Source organism: Lates calcarifer, linkage group LG17 (genome assembly GCF_001640805.2).
Source record: "Lates calcarifer isolate ASB-BC8 linkage group LG17, TLL_Latcal_v3, whole genome shotgun sequence".
Classification (NCBI taxonomy): Eukaryota; Metazoa; Chordata; class Actinopteri; family Centropomidae; genus Lates; species Lates calcarifer.
Genome location: NC_066849.1, coordinates 7,795,835 through 7,814,495, shown reverse-complemented (window position 1 = coordinate 7,814,495; position 18,661 = coordinate 7,795,835). Strand labels below are relative to the sequence as shown.

General features: G+C 41.9%; 2 protein-coding genes across 3 annotated transcripts; both read right to left on the bottom strand.

Moving 5' to 3' along the window:
- Positions 1-24: 24 nt before the first annotated feature.
- Positions 25-7,624, bottom strand: LOC108879066 (cytochrome P450 2J4). Its single transcript, XM_018670210.2, has 9 exons — positions 7,375-7,624; positions 6,884-7,046; positions 6,565-6,714; positions 5,914-6,074; positions 2,922-3,098; positions 2,686-2,824; positions 2,346-2,533; positions 1,135-1,276; positions 25-452 (listed from the first exon to the last, which is right to left on the bottom strand). Exons 1-9 carry the CDS (start codon positions 7,573-7,575, stop codon positions 277-279), a joined length of 1,497 nt encoding a protein of 498 aa, XP_018525726.1. The 5' UTR covers positions 7,576-7,624; the 3' UTR covers positions 25-276.
- LOC108879067 (cytochrome P450 2J4) lies at positions 3,160-17,987 on the bottom strand. 2 transcript variants are annotated; one of them, XM_018670211.2, is made up of 9 exons: positions 17,682-17,980; positions 17,299-17,461; positions 16,980-17,129; positions 16,544-16,704; positions 13,264-13,440; positions 13,022-13,160; positions 12,682-12,869; positions 11,474-11,615; positions 8,756-9,183 (listed from the first exon to the last, which is right to left on the bottom strand). In XM_018670211.2, the coding sequence occupies exons 1-9, from the start codon at positions 17,880-17,882 to the stop codon at positions 9,008-9,010; spliced, it is 1,497 nt and encodes a 498-aa protein (XP_018525727.1). In that variant the 5' UTR covers positions 17,883-17,980; the 3' UTR covers positions 8,756-9,007. The 2 variants fall into 2 exon arrangements, with proteins under 2 accessions (XP_050933081.1, XP_018525727.1); XM_051077124.1 differs by lacking the exons at positions 8,756-9,183; positions 11,474-11,615; positions 12,682-12,869 and adding an exon at positions 3,160-3,607 and having other exon boundaries at positions 17,682-17,987.
- Between the last annotated feature and the right edge of the window lie 674 nt (positions 17,988-18,661).

Below are 18,661 nucleotides of genomic sequence, written 5' to 3'. Positions count from 1 at the left end.
GCGTCTCCAAAGAGCAGAGTGGGGAAGAGTAGAGAAAGTCTTTAATATACATCAGGCAAACTGTTGCACAGAGAGTAGCCTTGTCAACATGATGAGCACCAGGACTAATAATACATAAACAATAACATCATAAGATGTGCAATTTAAAAGTGTTTTGTCAGAAAAGAAAGAATAATACAGAAGATATTCTTGATATATTTCAACATAAATGCAACTGAACACAATGATTCTTTGTGTTGAGAGACAGACATGGCTCAGCTTGGAACAGTTGGTGTTTTATCGTGGCTCGGCACAAAGGCGGTAAGGTTTGGGAGTGCGAGTGGCTCCCAACTTGAACTCCAGACTGGGCTGCTCTCCAGCAGGTGCAGAGAAGGAAAACCTCTGAAGGAGGGAGGTAAAGAAGAGGAACAACTCCATCCTGGCCAGCTGCTCCCCAAGACACACACGTTTACCTGAGAATACACAACACATCGGATGAGTTTTGATCAGTGAATATTACTGCAGCTCTGGAACAACCTCAGGATAAGATAGAGACACTGATCCACTCCCAGCTGTCTTGCTGTAGTACTGTACTGTTTATTAGTTATTAATTGTTGTTCCATAATTGGGATTTGTCTGAGAGTTTGATTACTTTGGGTGCATGTTTGTTTTGACTGAATTATTTTCATTTGGTAGTTTATTTTTATTTTTCTATTTTGTATTAGTATATAATTATCTTTATTTTTTGTTAGTGTAGCTGAATAACACTATGGACGTCTCTTCACGTATAATTGTGTAGGCAGGTATAGGATCAGTGTGCACCTGGGAGGGCCTATAGTTTCTACCAGCACAAGAGAGACAGCAGGAGGCAGGATTCATTTGTTCTTTTGTTTGCAATGAATAACTTCTGAACTTCTTTTGCCTGCATACATTACGCACCCATAGTGCATCAGTGGCTCTTTGGATTGTGCGTTTTAATTTGGATTTTTGACAAATAGCCTTTACACTTACCAAATAATGTAAGTAATGTTATAGTAAATGGTTACACAGACAAACAATTGATGGCAAGCAGTGGTATGTACTATATACATATAGTGTTGTGAAGCTCTTAGTTTAAACAACAAGAGTTTTGCAGGGCTGTAACTACTGACTCACCTGCTGAAAAGGGAAGGAAAGCCTCTCTCTTCCTAAATTTACCATCCTCATCCAGAAAGTGTTGAGGGTTGAAGGAGTGTGGGGTTTCCCACATCGACTCATCATGTAGGACTGAGTGCAGCATGGGGATAATAATGGTGCCCTAAGGAAATAATATTAATGAAAAGGGTTAATCAAACCAGTATCTTTTGTTTGTATTTCTTCTACTTAATTTGTCCAAATTAATAAAGAAAAAGACACTTGTAGAACTTCTTGTCCATGCTGGTTCAAAAGTTGAGCTTTAAGGTTCATTTCTGATCTTTGAAATGAAAAATATAAAAAAAAAAATAAAAAAAAAAATAAAAATGATCATATTATAAGCAAAATGAAGCCTTTATTTCTGTCAGTTTTTTCCAAGGTCAAAAATGAATTTTGAAAATCAACTTTTAAGCATCTACAATTACATAACAATTGACTAAACTCCATCTGCTGATTAAGATCCTGTAATACATTCAAAAGCTCCTGAACAACTACTAGAAGGACCTTGTAGTGAGATTATTTTTGTCAACTCACAAGTCATAAAATTCCTGATAATTTAGAACAAGCAGCAACCCATTAGCAACAGTGTTTATAATACAGTCCAAGATTGTTTAGGCAGATTTCTGCATTGGTGGTGCACTCACCTCAAGTCACCACTGCATGACTCTTCAATTCACTTTCCCTTTGAGTTATCTGACAAGTTTCTTCACCTTTTTTTGTGTATGTTACTGTCCAACCAGTAACTTGTTTGTTCTTATCCTAATACTGAGACTGAGAGCAGACTTGTTTCAGACTATGGACATTCCTCTGGGTTAACTGATAAACTCCAGAGGGAGTTGTACTTGTTAGGGCTATTAACCTCCCGTATATAATAGGGTATAATTAGTACATATATTTATTCCCTACATGAACGCTGATTATTTTATAGTGTGAAATGGGTTTCTTACAGGACGTTATTGATTTCAGTTCATATCAATACAGAATAAAAATAAATTAAGCTATGTTTACATTTTTGCTTTGAAAACATTTGTTAATTCATTGTTAATTCAAATGTTTGTGGGAAAAGGACAGTGTTTGAGTCATTGGCCTGAAAATGGATCATTCAAAAGCTATGTCAAAAAATCAAACTTAAAATCTCACGATAAATAAAATGTTCACATAAAGCAGTTCTTTCTAAAGTGTGCATCATATACCTTTGGGATTGTGTATTCATTGATTGTGGTGTCCTTGTTCGCCATGTGGACCAGATTGAGGGGGAGGATGTTCCCCATTCTCTGGATCTCATGGACGACTGCGTCAGTATAAGGCATTTTTTCTCTGTCACTCAGAGAGGGCTGTCTGGATGAACCAACCACAGTATCTATCTCAGCCTGGACTCTCTCTGCACACAGTGAAAACAGGAAACAATGTGAAACTGCACAGATCACTGAGGGGAAAATCATGTTCCTATGTGATATTCAGTAAGGACATTGCTGAATTTGTCTGACCTCTGATTGACTAAAGAGGTCCAAATGGGTTGAACCAAACACACACCTTGTATGTGAGGGTAGTAGATCATGTATAGCAGTCCCCAGTATAAAGTAGTGGTAGTAGTTTCAGTTCCAGCACCAAACAGGTCCAGGGTGCAAAAACACAAATTTTTTAAATCAAAGCCAGAATCTTTATCTTCTTTCTATCAGTGACAGAAAAGGACAGTAGAAAGAATCGGTGGACATATTTCATTAAAATATGTATAAAAACATAAACACAAACATAATAAAAACACTCACCTCTCCCATTTCTATGAGGAAGGCATCGATGTAGTCTCTTGGTGACGTCGGGTTAAGGTTTTCTCTGTGTTCTTTGATCTTGATTTCGACAAAGTCAATGATGTTCTGTGTCAGAGCGAGTATCCTCTTGTGAGGTCCAGGCAGCCACTTCATGAGCCAGGGAAAAGTGTTGTAAAGCTACAGAGCAAGAAGAAAGATACCAGGTCATCTGACAGTCTAGAAACAGTTATGAACTTGAACACAGACACAAACCCTGATAAAATGGCACGTTCAAGTGTTAGCCACTTTGTCCGGAATAGGGAAACCGGGGAGCCCTCCTGGAGCCAGACCTGGGAGGGGAGCTCGCTGGTGACCATCTGGTGACCAGGCTTTTGCTCATGGGGCCCAGCAGGGCTCAGCCTGAACAAACTACATGGAGCCAGCACTCCGTGGACCCACCACCTGTGGGGATAGGCATCTGGGGTGGGTGCTTTGTCTGCCGAATGTCAGGTAAAGGCAGGAATCCAGGCGTGCCAGGGCCTGGTGGTGCAGATTGGCTCTAGGGATGTGGAACATTACCTCTCTGGCAGGGAACAAGCCTGAGTTGGAACGGGAGGTGGAGCAGTACCAGCTACAAATAGTTGGGCTCACCTCTACACACAGTGTGGTCTCTGGAATCAAACTGCTGGAGAGGGGCTGGACTCTCTCTTTTTCTGGAGTCGCCCAGGGTAAGAGGCACCGGGCGGAGTGGGGATACTCACAAGTTCCCGGCTGAGGGCTGCTATGTTGGACTTTTCCCCACAGGAGAGTGTCGCCTTTCTGCAACTACAAGTTGCTGAGGGTACTGAGGGTAAGGCTCTGGCTGTTGTGTGTGCCTATGCACCAAACAGCAGCTCAGAGTACCTGGTCTTCTTTTTGGAGTCTTTGGGTGGTGTCCTGGAAAAGGTGCCAAGGTGCTCATGTGGGCAATGATGGTGACAACTGGAGGGGCGTGATTGGGAGGAACAGCCTCCCTGATCTGAATCTGAGTTGTGCTTTGTTAATGGACCTCTGTGTCAGGCATGGATTGACCATGTTCAAGCATGAGGTCGTTCATAAGTGTACTTGGTACCAGAACACCTTAAGCCAAAGATTAATGATCGACTTTGTGGTTTTATCATCTGATCTGTGGCCGTATGTCTTGGACAGTTGGGTGAAGAGAGAGGCAGAGCTGTCAAATGATCATCATCTAGTGATGAGTTGGATCAGATGGTGGGGAGGGCTGCCGGACAAACCTGGCAAACCCAAACAAGTAGTGAGGATGCACTGGGAACGTCTGGTGGAGGCCCCTGTCTGGGAGGTCTTCAACTCCCACCTCTGGAGGAACTTATTGTACATGCTGGGGAAGGTTGGGAACATTGAGTCCGAGTGGGCCATGTACAAAGCCTCCATTACAGGTGCGGCAGGCAGGAGCTGTGGTCAGAAGGTTGTTGGGGCCTGTCAAGGTGGCAACCTGAGAACCCACTGGTAGACACCAATGGTGAAGGAAGCCGTCAGGCTGAAGAAGGAGGCCTTTTGGTTGGCCTCAAGGAAGTTCTGGCAAATCAATCAACAGCTCAGGAAGGGAAAGCAGGGCCTGGCTCAGGCTGTGTTCAGCCGGAAAGGGGAACTGCTGACCCGGACTGGGGAGATCATTGGATGGTGGAAAGAGTACTTTGAGGAACTCCTGAACCCTGCCAATATGTCCTCTGTGGGGATGGCAGAGTCTGAGGACTTGAGGGAAGTCTCACCCATATCCTTGGCAGAGGTCGCTGAAGTAGTTAAGAAGCTAGAAGTGTGGATGAAATTTGCCCTGAGATGCTGAAGGCTCTGGACATAAGAGATAAGATAATCCTTTACTAGTCCCACAATGGGGAAATTTATAACTTGTGGGGCTGTCTTGGTTGACAGGCCTCTTCAGTGTCGCTTGGAGGTCAGGGACGGTACATGTGGAGTGGCAGACCTGGGTGGTGGTGGTTGTGCCAACTGAAGGAGTTTAAGTATCTTGGGGTCCTGTTCACGACTGAGCAGTCAGCAGTAATGTGGTCGCTGTACCGGACTACTGTGGTGAAGAGGGAGCCGAGCTGGAAGGCAAAGCTCCCAGTTTACCAGGTGACCTGTGTTCCAACCCTCACCTATGGTCATAAGATCTGGGTAGTGACCGAAAGAATGAAATCGCAACTGCGGGCTGAAATTAGTTTCCTCTGCAGGGTGTCTGGGCTCAGCCTTAGAGATAAGGTGAGGAGCGTGAACATCCGGAGGGAGCTCAGAGTAGAGCTATTGCTCCTTTACATCGAAAGGAGCCAATTGAGGTGGTTCGGGCATCTGATAAGGATGCCTTCTGGGTGGCTTCCATTGGAGAGGTATGTGGAATTCCCTGCTTAGTCTGTTGCCACCACAACCTGACCCGGACAAGCTAAACATTTTTACCCGATGGATCCATGTTCAGGAGATTCTACAGCGCTGTGAGGTTTGTTACACACATTGGTGAAAAATATTTCGACTCCACTACATTTCAGAGTGAAGAATTTTACTCTTTACTCCATTACATTTATCTGACAGCTGTAGTTGGTAAAAAAAAACATGATAAACTTGGGAAACAAAATGCAATGTTATAGATTAAACTAGTAGTTCCTAATCTTGTGACTCTATTGCTGCATAATGAGAACTTTTACCATTGACATTTAAAGTAAATTTTGCTGTTTATACTTTTACTTAGTGTGTAAATGCAGGACTTTTACATTGTTATGTTGTTGTATTGGTACAATGACTTCAAGAAAGCATCTGACTACATCTTCCACCACTGGTTACACATTTTTATCAGTTTCTCATTAAATTCACTTTATGTTTTATTTAGTTTTATGTTAGTTAAGTTGTTAGAGAATCCTTTTACATTATTGTTACTAAACTACATTAACAACAAGGCTCTGGCTAGATAAATCCTGATTTAAAAAAGATCATTTCATGCTGCAGCTTGTTTCGAAAGGAGGCTTACCTGTATAGATAAACTTCCCTGTAAATACACAATCTCATTAAAGTCCTGAAGAATGGACTGGAACTGCTTGTCAGTGTACTCAAATCGATCCCCAAACACCAAGCAACAGATGATGTTGGACACAGCATTGTGTATCAGTAACAAAGCATTAAAAGGCTTTCCTGTCAAGAAGAAGAAGAAGACTAGAATTACCACCTCGCAGCTGTATGCCTCTGCAGTCAAATTGCAATTAACATCCACGTGTGTCCAACTCATATGTAGTGAGAACGTTGAGGGAATTTAATGAGGACATTAGGTGTATTTTATCATGATTAGTGGATGAATTAGTGAGTCACAGTGACCTTGACCTTTAACCTTTCACTGCTAATCTTTGAGTTTAAGTGAACATTTGTGCCAAATTTGAGGAAATTCCTGAGATATTACTTTCACAAGAACGGGAGAGACAGATTAGCCAAAAACATAATGCTTCCAGCTATGGCTGTCACCCACATGGAGGCATAAATATATAGACAAGACACAGAAACTGTGTTAAGAAAGAAAAAAAGAATTAAGTCAAAACTGAGGATGTGCAATGAGCCACAGGAGAATAATAGTATGAATCAATATGCTACAGGCAGATAACGAAGCAGGGAAACAGAATTTGTTTAGTGCCTTTCTGAACTGCAAAAGCCTCAGCGAGATATTGGCACTCCTGCTGGATAGACGACTCCAGGCTTTTCTTGCCCAAACCAAAGTTTCTGAGGGTATGAAGAGCAAATCTCCTCTGCTGCTTCCATGGATTACCATTTGATAGCACAAGACCTTTTGGAAAGAAGAAGACAGCATTAAATAATTAAGATTATGTAAACTGACCTGAATGTAATGACTACAAACTAAATGCTAATTTGCCCAATATGGTGTCAGTCTGATGCTCCCACCCTTACAAAAATACTAACTAGAAACGTTTTCAACAAAATGCAACGCACACTACCTTTATTCCCAACTAAATTATCAAACAGTGGTAGAATAGGCCGATCTGTGAAGTCCTCTCCTTTCAGGACCAGGGCTTCTCTCACCAGTTTGTAGCCATTAATGATCACAGTCCTTCCACCAAAGAGGCGAAGGTTGAATATGTTTCCATATTTCTCTGCAAACTGAACACAGACAGCAGATCAGTATTACAGAGGGACTACACACGCACACGTAGCGGAGAAAGACAGGTTTGTACAGTTATAAGCCTCTGTAAAGTCATAAATGGAGAGACGTCGACATCAAGTGTCTAACGCAGGCAGTCTTCTTGTGTGTGCATGATTGGTAATTATTAACCCCACCCCAACGTGAACTGCTCTTCAGAGCACGAGTTAATGATTTTGTACATTTCCCAGGGTAACAGTGAATACTGAAGTAGTCAGGACTTTTATTTTTGCCTGAAACATTATATTTCACTGACCTGTCTCTCATAGTGTACGTATGGATTCATACCTCTGTGAATTGCAGGTGAAGTCTGGCAGGATTGATGCGATGAAGGTGGCCAATCAAAGGAAGAGCCCACGGTCCAGGAGGAAAGTTTGCTGGCGCTCTGTTCTTCAAAACATCAGCCAACAGCAGAAAAACACACAGAAATATCAAAACACTCCAGCTGTCGATCCACTCCAGGCCCAGTACATTGTATATGGTCTCCATGATAGCTCCGTCATATATCCAGGTGAATGGACTGAGAGTGTTTTTTGTAGCCAAACCAGCCAATCATATCGAAACAACTTGGTGGTTGCGCATCTGACCTTCAAAATAAAAGCATGCATGTTGTGCCCTTCGATGCGGAATGATCTTATCCTTAAGAAAAGCAGAAATATGACAGTGTAGATATACTCTGTTGCACGTCCTGCATCCAGAATTAGAAAAATAAGCATTACTTGAGTGATTGAAATCAACTGTAAGCATTATTTTAATGTTGCAGCTAATAAAAGCTGGGGTAACTATAACTACTAAGTTGATTATATTTTCTAAGAATTAGAATTTACCAATAAGTTGTTAACTAAAGCTGTGAGGTAGATGTAGTGGAGTGAAAAAGACAATCTTTGCCTCCAGAAAGAAGAAGAGTAGAAGTATAAAGTATCATGAAATGGAATTAATCAGTTAGTGGGCCTATGTCTCTGAGTAAATGTAGACTGCTTAGTCACTTTCCACCACTCTATCTTTGAACATCTTTCTCTCTGAGACCTATTATCAATCAGGTTGGATTATTGACTAAGCTGTTAACAGTTGTGATGGTTGAGGTCAGGACTGGGAAAATGCATCATGTTATTGAGAGTTTTTTTTTCAACAGTATCAAGTAAAAATCACGAACTGGGGTTAATAGGTCACCTCTACCTTTACTGCTGATAATTACCGAATATATTATTGCTGCAGTCTTGGATACTGGATCAAATGTATCTGGCAGCTCAGCTTGAACTGAGATCAAGCTCCAGCCTTGTTTTTCACTTCAGAGAGGAGATAAGAGGTCCTGTGAGGCCAGTGTTATATAACATTTCTTTGTTGAGATGTTTTTTTTCCTCTCTCCACTCCTCACCAAGATAATGTGAGAGGGATTAACATTCTGTCTGCAGGAGCAAACTGGGATTTTTCAGAGAGAGATTTCAAGCAATCTATGATTTTATGGCTCTTGTTTGCTTTAGTGCTGTTCCTTTTGACTGACGTTGTAAGAAACTAGGAGCCTCACAACTTTCCACCTTTACCCTGGAATGTGCCTTTTCTAGGAAATGGAGTTGACTGGTGTTGACTTCAAAACAGTGGAGAGGGTGGGGCGAGCAGTAGCTCTTTAAAGAGTGTGTTCATGTGAGCGTCTCCAAAGAGCAGAGTGGGGAAGAGTAGAGAAAGTCTTTAATATACATTAGGCAAACTGTTGCACAGAGAGTAGCCTTGTCAACATGATGAGCACCAGGACTAATAATACATAAACAATAACATCATAAGATGTGCAATTTAAAAGTGTTTTGTCAGAAAAGAAAGAATAATACAGAAGATATTCTTGATATATTTCAACATAAATGCAACTGAACACAATGATTCTTTGTGTTGAGAGACAGACATGGCTCAGCTTGGAACAGTTGGTGTTTTATCGTGGCTCGGCACAAAGGCGGTAAGGTTTGGGAGTGCGAGTGGCTCCCAACTTGAACTCCAGACTGGGCTGCTCTCCAGCAGGTGCAGAGAAGGAAAACCTCTGAAGGAGGGAGGTAAAGAAGAGGAACAACTCCATCCTGGCCAGCTGCTCCCCAAGACACACACGTTTACCTGAGAATACACAACACATCGGATGAGTTTTGATCAGTGAATATTACTGCAGCTCTGGAACAACCTCAGGATAAGATAGAGACACTGATCCACTCCCAGCTGTCTTACCAAATAATGTGAGTAATATTATTGTAAATAGTTACACAGGCAAATGATTGCTGGCAAGCAATAGTATGTACTATATATATACTGATCAGTTACAAGATTAAAACCACTTATGGATGAAGTGAATAATATTGATCATCTTGTTACAACACAATGTTCTGCTGGGAAACCTTGGCTCCTGACAGTCATCTGGATGTTGCTTTGACATGTACCACCCACCTAAACATTGCTGCAGACCAAGCAAAACCCCCACAGCAAAAGCACTCCCTAATGTTAGGGGACTCCCCACCAGGTCAGTGCTCCCACCACACCACAAAAACTGCTCAGAAATGGCTTGAGGAACATGACCAAAAGCCCAAGGTGTTGACCTGGCCTCCAAACTCCCAAGATCCCGATCTGGCTTGTTCTGTTGCATCCCACAGATGCTCAATCAGATTGCGATCTGGGGAGTTTGGAGTCCAGGTCAATGCCTTGGGCTCTTTGTCGTGCTCCTTGAGGAACATCCAAGAAAGAGTATAGGGCATGAAGAGCTAGACAGCACCAGGCCCTGACATTATCCACACCCACTGTCTTAAGAAACTAACTGCATTCCATGAACAGTACAAATGAACCAGCTCCCAACCAGCTGATGGATGGGACCCACCCAGAGCTGCTTACCCAAGGACAGAGTCCTGATCATGAAGGACCCTCAGAATCATACCATACAACTACCAGCTAATAACCTTCCTCTGCCCAACATGGAAGCTCCTGTCAGGCATCATAGCAGCTAAGATGAGTAGGCACATGGCTCAATACATGAGCGAGGCTTAGAAAGGAATTGGTAGTAATACCAGGGCAGCCAAGCACCAGCTACTGATCGACAGAGCGGTCACCTGAGACTGCAAGACCAGGCAGACCAACTTGTGCACCTCCTGGATTGACGACAAGAAAGCCTACTACTCAAAACCACACACATACTAGAATGCTTGGAAATACAACAGGTCACTAAGATCCTTCATCAAGAACTTAATGGGGCTGTGGAAGACAACTCTAGAAAAGACTCTAGACTCTAGAGGCTAACTCAAAGCGGACTGCACAAGTCACCATCAACTGCAGCATATACCAAGGTGATGCACTTTCCCTGCTGCTGTTCTGTATAAGCCTGAACACCCACAGCCAGATCATCACAAAGAGTGGCTACAGATACCAGTTGAGTGGAGCATCCATCAGTCCCCTCCTCTACATGGATGACATCAAGCAGTATTCCAGGAATAAGCAAGACACTGACTCACAGATTCACAACACCAGGATCTACAGTAACAATATCAAAATGTCATTCAGACTTGATAAGTGTAGCAGGATGGAAGTATCAAAGAGAGGGAAGGTGATCAGAATCGAGGGCATTGAATTTCCAGAAGGCAAAACTGCAGATATTCAGCTACAAATATATTGAGATCCCACAGGCAAATGGAAACCATGAGGAGGCTGCAAGGAAGTCAGCCACAGCCAAATACCTACACAGAGAACGGAAGGTCCTAAAAAGTAAGCTGAATGGGAAGAACAAGGTCCAGGTCATCAGCACATTTGCCTTAACAGTCATTAGATATCCTGCTGGTATAATAAGCTTGCAAAAGGAGGAGATAGAAGCCACTGACATCAAGACAAGGAAGCTCCTCACACCATATGGAGAGTTTCATCCCAAGTCCAGCATCCTGAGAGTGCACACTAAGCGGAACGAGGAAGGCTGAGGACTAGTGAGTGTCAGAACCACTGTCCAGGATGAAACAACAAAGATCCAGGAGTACATCAGAGATGTAAGATGAAAGATGAGCTGTTAAATTAATACCTTAGGCAGCACCAACCCAATGATAATGAGGAGGAGGATGAACCATCATGGAGGAACAAGCCCCTGCATGGCACGTATCATCAGCTGGAAGAAGAAGTGGCTGATATCAAGAAATCCTACCAGTGGCTGGAAATAACTAGACTGAAAGGTAGATACTCAAACTCCAAACTCCTTTGGTAGAGGATTCAAGCTTGAGGAAGACACACACACCACCCCAGGAGGGGTTAGATGGATATATATATATATATATAGAGAGAGAGAGAGAGAGAAAGAGAGAGAGAGAGAGAATTTATTTTTTTAATTTCCCTTTGTGAAGCTTTACACAGCTAGAGTTTTGCAGGGCTGTAACTACTGACTCACCTGCTGAAAAGGGAAGGAAAGCCTCTCTCTTCCTAAATTTACCATCCTCGTCCAGAAAGTGTTGAGGGTTGAAGGAGTGTGGGGTTTCCCACATCAACTCATCATGTAGGACTGAGTGCAGTGTGGGCAGGATCATGGTGCCCTGAAGAAATAATATTAATGAAAAGCATTCATCAAACCACTATCTTTTTTTTTAGTATTTGTTCTACTTAATTTTTCCAAATTAATAAACAAAAAAGACATTTGTAGAACTTCTTGTCCATGCTGGTTCAAAAGTTGAGTTTTTGAACAATTTAATACTTACAACACTCAAAAAATCAAAATAAATAATCATATTATAAACAAAATTAAAACCTTTAATTCTGTCAATTGGTTTTTTCAAGGTCAAAAATGAATTTTGAAAATCAACTTTTAAGCATCTACAATTTCATAACAATTGACTAAACTCCATCTGCTGATTAAGATCCTGTAATACATTAAAAAGCTCCCGAACAATTACTAGAAGGACCTTGTAGTGAGATTATTTTTGTCAACTCACAAGTCATAAAATTCCATGATAATAATAAGCAGCACCAAACAGCAACAATGTTTGTAATACAGTCCAAGACTGTTTAGGCAGATTTCTGCATTGGTGGTGCACTCACCTCAAGTCACCACTGCATGACTCTTCAATTCATTTTCCCTTTGAGTTATCTGACAAGTTTCTTCACCTTTTCTTGTGCATGTTACTGTCCAACCAGTAACTTGTTTATTCTTATCCTAATACTGAGACTGAGAGCAGACTTGTTTCAGACTATGGACATTCCTCTGGGTTAATTCTGGGTTAACTGATAAACTCCAGAGGGAGTTGTACTTGTTAAGGCTATTAACCTCCTGTATATAATAGGTTATAATTAGTGCATATATTTATTCCCTACATGAATGCTGATTATTTTATAGTGTGAAATGGGTTTCTTACAGGACGTTATTGATTTCAGTTCATATCAATGCAGAATAAAAATAAATTAAGCTATGTTTACATTTTTGCTTTGAAAACATTTGTTAATTCATTGTTAATTAATTCAAATGTTTGTGGGAAAAGGACAGTGTTTGAGTCATTGGCCTGAAAATGGATCATTCAAAAGCTATGTCAAAAAATCAAACTTAAAATCTCACGATAAATAAAATGTTCACATAAAGCAGTTCTTTCTAAAGTGTGCATCATATACCTTTGGTATTGTGTATTCGTTGATTGTGGTGTCCTTGTTCACCATGTGGACCACATTGAGGGGGAGGATGTTCCCCATTCTCTGGATCTCATGGATGACTGCATCAGTATAAGGCATTTTTTCTCTGTCACTCAGAGAGGGCTGTCTGGATGAACCAACCACAGTATCTATCTCAGCCTGGACTCTCTCTGCACACAGTGAAAACAGGAAACAATGTGAAACTGCACAGATCACTGAGGGGAAAATCATGTTCCTATGTGATATTCAGTAAGGACATTGCTGAATTTGTCTGACCTCTGATTGACTAAAGAGGTCCAAATGGGTTGAACCAAACACACACCTTGTATGTGAGGGTAGTAGATCATGTATAGCAGTCCCCAGTATAAAGTAGTGGTAGTAGTTTCAGTTCCAGCACCAAACAGGTCCAGGGTGCAAACACACAAATTTTTTAAATCAAAGCCAGAATCTTTGTCTTCTTTCTATCAGTGACAGAAAAGGACAGTAGAAAGAAAGAATCAACTGACATACTTTCATTTGAATATGCATAGAACAAACATAATACAGACACATAAAAACACTCACCTCTCCCATTTCTATGAGGAAGGCATCAATGTAGTCTCTTGGTGACGATGGGTTAAGGTTTTCTCTGTGTTCTTTGATCTTGATTTCGATAAAGACATTGATGTTCTGTGTCAGAGCGAGTATCTTCTTGTGAGGTCCAGGCAGCCACTTCATGAGCCAGGGAAGAGTGTTGTAAAGCTACAGAGCAAGAAAAAAGATACCAGGTCATCTACCTGATAAAATGGCATGTTCAAGTGTTAGCCACTTTGTCCAGAATAGGGAAACTGGGGAGCCCTCCTGGAGCCAGACCTGGGAGGGGAGCTCGCTGGTGACCATCTGGTGACCAGGCTTTTGCTCATGGGGCCCAGCAGGGATCAGCGTGAACAAGTTACATGGAGCCAGCACTCCGTGGACCCACCACCTGTGGGGACAGGCATCTGGGGTAGGTGCTTTGTCTGCCAAATGTCAGGCAAAGGCAGGACTCCAGGCGTGCCAGGGCCTGGTGGTGCAGACTGGCTCTAAGGATGTGGAACATTACCTCTCTGGCAGGGAACAAGCCTGAGTTGGCACGGGAGGTAGTGCAGTACCAGCTACAAATAGTTGGGCTCACCTCTTTCTTTGGGTGGTGTCCTGTAAAAGGTGCCAAGGTGCTCATGTGGGCAATGATGGTGACAACTGGAGGGGCGTGATTGGGAGGAACAGCCTCCCTGATCTGAATCTGAGTTGTGCTTTGTTAATGGACCTCTGTGTCAGGCATGGATTGACCATGTTTGAGCATAAGGTCGTTCATAAGTGTACTTGGTACCAGAACACCTTAAGCCAAAGAATAATGATCGACTTTGTGGTTTTATCATCTTATCTGTGGCCATATGTCTTGGACAGTTGGGTGAAGAGAGAGGCAGAGCTGTCAAATGATCATCATCTGGTGATGAGTTGGATCAGATGGTGGGGAGGGCTGCTGGACAAACCTGGCAAACCCAAACAAGTAGTAAGGATGCACTGGGAACGTCTGGCGGAGGCCCCTGTCTGGGAGGTCTACAACTCCCACCTCCGGAAGAACTTATTGTACATGCTGGGGAAGGTTGGGAACATTGAGTCCGAGTGGGCCATGTACAAAGCCTCCATTACAGACGCGGCAGGCAGGAGCTGTGGTCAGAAGGTTGTTGGGGCCTGTCAAGGCGGCAACCTGAGAACCCACTGGTAGACACCAATGGTGAAGGAAGCTGTCAGGCTGAAGAAGGAGGCCTTTTGGGCTTGGTTGCTCCAGGGGTCTCCTGAAACAGTGGAAAGGTACTGGGAAGCCAGAGGAGCTGCAGCTTCAGCAGTCTTGGAAGCAAAAACTCTGGAGTGGGAGGAGTTCGGGGGAGCCATGGAGAAGGCCTTTTGGTTGGCCTCAAGGAAGTTCTGGCAAATCAATCAACAGCTCACGAAGGGAAAGCAGGGCCTGGCTCAGGCTGTGTCCAGCCGGAAAGGGGAACTGCTGACCCGGACTGGGGATATCATTGGAAGGTGGAAAGAGTACTTTGAGGAACCCCTGAACCCTGCCAATATGTCCTCTGTGGGGGGTGGCAGAGTCTGAGGACTCGAGGGAAGTCTCACCCATATCCTTGGCAGAGGTCGCTGAAGTAGTTAAGAAGCTAGAAGTGTGGATGAAATTTGCCCTGAGATGCTGAAGGCTCTGGACATAAGAGATAAGATAATCCTTTACTAGTCCCACAATGGGGAAATTTATAACTTGTGGGGCTGTCTTGGTTGACAGGCCCCTTCAGTGTCGCTTGGAGGTCAGGGACGGTACATGTGGAGTGGCAGACCTGGGTGGTGGTTGTTGTGCCAAGTGAAGGAGTTTAAGTATCTTGGGGTCCTGTTCACGACTGAGCAGTCAGCAGTAATGTGGTCGCTATACCGGACTACTGTGGTGAAGAGGGAGCCGAGCTGGAAGGCAAAGCTCCCAGTTTACCAGGTGACCTGTGTTCCAACCCTCACCTATGGTCATAAGATCTGGGTAGTGACCGAAAGAATGAAATCGCAACTGCGGGCTGAAATAAGTTTCCTCTGCAGGGTGTCTGGACTCAGCCTTAGAGATAAGGTGAGCGTGAACATCCGGAGGGAGCTCAGAGTAGAGCTATTGCTCCTTTACATCGAAAGGAGCCAGTTGAGTTGATTTGGGCATCTGATAAGGATGCCTTCTGGGTGGCTTCCGTTGAAGAGGTATGTCTGGAATTCCCTGCTTAGCCTGTTGCCACCACAACCTGACCCAGACAAGTGGAAGAAAATGATCATGATGATCATGATGATGACACCAGGATGACTCCAGGTTACAGTGCTATGTATCAACACTGAAGTTTGGGAAATAGGGTGTTCACAGCCTTTTACATAATGTGTAATTAAAGGGTAAAAAGGGGGAAACAGCCACACATTATATATCATTACTGTGTAATGTAAAATGTACATCATAGTTTCTCTCATTAGCAAACAGTACTTTTATATATTTTTTGTTATTCAGTATTTAGCTACCAGTAGGAAGCTAAAGGTAAATACTAATAAAGTATTTTATTAGTACCTTCTTTATAGAGCACTGTAAATCTTGGGCTGTATTATAAAGTATTACCAAACTATAAATAGAGATTCATATTATTGTATGTAGCTGTGGTCCATGTATTTACTACCCATTACCTGATGGATTTTGATGAGGACCTCAAATGACAAAATCTCACCACCTGCTAAACATTTTTACCCGATGGATCCATGTTCAGGAGATTCTACAGCGCTGTGAGGTTTGTTACACACATTGGTGAAAAATATTTCGACTCCACTACATTTCAGAGTGAAGAATTTTACTCTTTACTCCATTACATTTATCTGACAGCTGTAGTTGGTAAAAAAAAAAAAAAAAACATATGATAAAATGCAATGTTATAGATTAAACTAGTAGTTCCTAATCTTGTGACTCTGTTACTGCATAATGAGAACTTTTACCATTGACATTTAAAGTAAATTTTGCTGTTTATACTTTTACTTAGTGTGTAAATGCAGGACTTTTACATTGTTATGTTGTTGTATTGGTACAATGACTTCAAGAAAGCATCTGACTACGTCTTCCACCACTGGTTACACATTTTTATCAGTTTCTCATTAAATTCATTTTATGTTTTATTTAGTTTTATGTTAGTTTTATGTTAGTTAAGTTGTTAAGTTTTACATTATTGTTACTAAACTACATTAACAACAAGGCTCTGGCTAGATAAATCCTGATTTTAAAAAGATCATTTCATGCTGTAGCTTGTTTCGAAAGGAGGCTTACCTGTATAGATAAACTTCCCTGTAAATACATAATCTCATTAAAGTCCTGAAGAATGGACTGGAACTGCTTGTCAGTGTACTCAAATCGATCCCCAAACACCAAGCAACAAATGATGTTGGACACAGCATTGTGTATCAGTAATGAAGCATTAAAAGGCTTTCCTGTCAAGAAGAAGAAGAAGAAGACTAGAATTACCACCTCGCAGCTGTATGCCTCTGCAGTCAAATTGCAATTAACAAAAACATAATGCTTCCAGCTATGGCAGTCACCCACATGGAGGCATAAATATATAGACAAGACACAGAAACTGTGTTAAGAAAGAAAAAAAGAAATTAAGTCAAAACTGAAGATGTGTGATGAGCCACAGGAGAATAATAGTATGAATCAATATGCTACAGGCAGATAACGAAGCAGGGAAACAGAATTTGTTTAGTGCCTTTCTGAACTGCAAAAGCCTCAGCGAGATATTGGCACTCCTGCTGGATAGACGACTCCAGGCTTTTCTTGCCCAAACCAAAGTTTCTGAGGGTATGAAGAGCAAATCTCCTCTGCTGCTTCCATGGATTACCATTTGATAGCACAAGACCTTTTGGAAAGAAGAAGACAGCATTAAATAATTAAGATTATGTAAACTGACCTGAATGTAATGACTACAAATTAAATGCTAATTTGCCCAATATAGTGTCAGTCTGATGCTCCCACCCTTACAAAAATACTAACTAGAAACTTTTTCAACAAAATGCGACGCCCACTACCTTTATTCCCAACTAAATAATCAAACAGTGGTATAACAGGCCGATCTGTGAAGTCCTCTCCTTTCAGGACCAGGGCTTCTCTCACCAGTTTGTAGCCATTAATGATCACAATCCTTCCACCAAAGAGGCGAAGGTTGAATATGTTTCCATATTTCTCTGCAAACTGAACACAAACAGCAGATCAGTATTGTGGTTCATCACCGAGTTGAATCACAGTATTCGACTTTAAAGGGCTACAGCACAAATTTGCACTTCAGTCAATTGGTTATTTGCATCAACCTTGAACTAAAAACCAGACGAGTAAGTGGTTCTGACTTGGCACAAGGATTATCTGTAGAAACTGATTCAGCAACTGATCAGACAGTGAGCGTATGGATTTATACCTCTGTGAATTGCAAGTGAAGTCTGGAAGGATTGATGCGATGAAGGTGGCCAATCAAAGGAAGAGCCCACGGTCCAGGAGGAAAGTTTGCTGGCGCTCTGTTCTTCAAAACATCAGCCAACAGCAGAAAAACACACAGGAATATCAAAACACTCCAGCTGTCGATCCACTCCAGGCCCAGTACATTTTTTATTGACTCCATTTGTTCGCTTATTTATACGGTGCTGTCGCGACTGCACAGAGCACAGTGATATACAAACTCGACTGATATCAACAAATGACTTCCGATGTTGTTCTTTGCGTGTCTGACCTTCAAAATAAAAGCGTGCATACAATGCGCATGCGTGCATGCCCAACAGTGGTGGATAGTGGCTCAAATTTTTACTTTATATAAACGTAGTTGCTGTATTTTTTTAAATTTATTTTAAAATTTATTTATTTTTTAACCAAAAATAAAAGTACTCGTTTAGCAGAATCGCCTATTTTAGAATCTATTATCTATTATCTATGAAGCTATTATATTATTCAGTTGAATACATTAATGTATATTGTTGTACATTATTTCAAGATGGGGCTAACTGTAACTAATTTATATACTGCTGGGTAGCTTACATAATAATCTGTAGTATTATAATAATATTGGCTGATTATATTTTGCAATTATAATTTGAATTTGCAAAGTTACTGGTAATTAAAGCTGTCAGGTAAATGCAGTGGAGGGCCCCACAATGGTCATGGCCATAATGGGAGTTTTAGTCGTGCAGTCCTTGAAAATGGGGAGGTTTTGGTTGGTCTTCATTTCCCCAGGCCTTTAAGACTAAGTAACCCCCTTTAAGTCTTGACTTTAGGTGTAAGGCTATATTTAGCTTTAGGTTGTGGTGAAGGTAAAGGTTAGGGCTAAACATACAGCTGTGGTGGTTATAGGGTGAAGATTATGTGTAAAGAAAATCATGAGGTGGAGGTAATAGGTCACTTTTATTG

Coding starts and splice junctions, on each gene's coding strand:
- LOC108879066 (XM_018670210.2), bottom strand. CDS start 7,575: ATGGAGACCATATACAATGTACTGGGCCTGGAGTGGATCGACAGCTGG. Junction 6,715..6,883: donor TAATTTAGTTGGGAATAAAG/GTAGTGTGCGTT, acceptor TCTTTCCAAAAG/GTCTTGTGCTATCAAATGGT. Junction 453..1,134: donor TTTCCTTCCCTTTTCAGCAG/GTGAGTCAGTAG, acceptor GTGTATTCTCAG/GTAAACGTGTGTGTCTTGGG.
- LOC108879067 (XM_018670211.2), bottom strand. CDS start 17,882: ATGGAGTCAATAAAAAATGTACTGGGCCTGGAGTGGATCGACAGCTGG. Junction 17,130..17,298: donor TTATTTAGTTGGGAATAAAG/GTAGTGGGCGTC, acceptor TCTTTCCAAAAG/GTCTTGTGCTATCAAATGGT. Junction 9,184..11,473: donor TTTCCTTCCCTTTTCAGCAG/GTGAGTCAGTAG, acceptor GTGTATTCTCAG/GTAAACGTGTGTGTCTTGGG.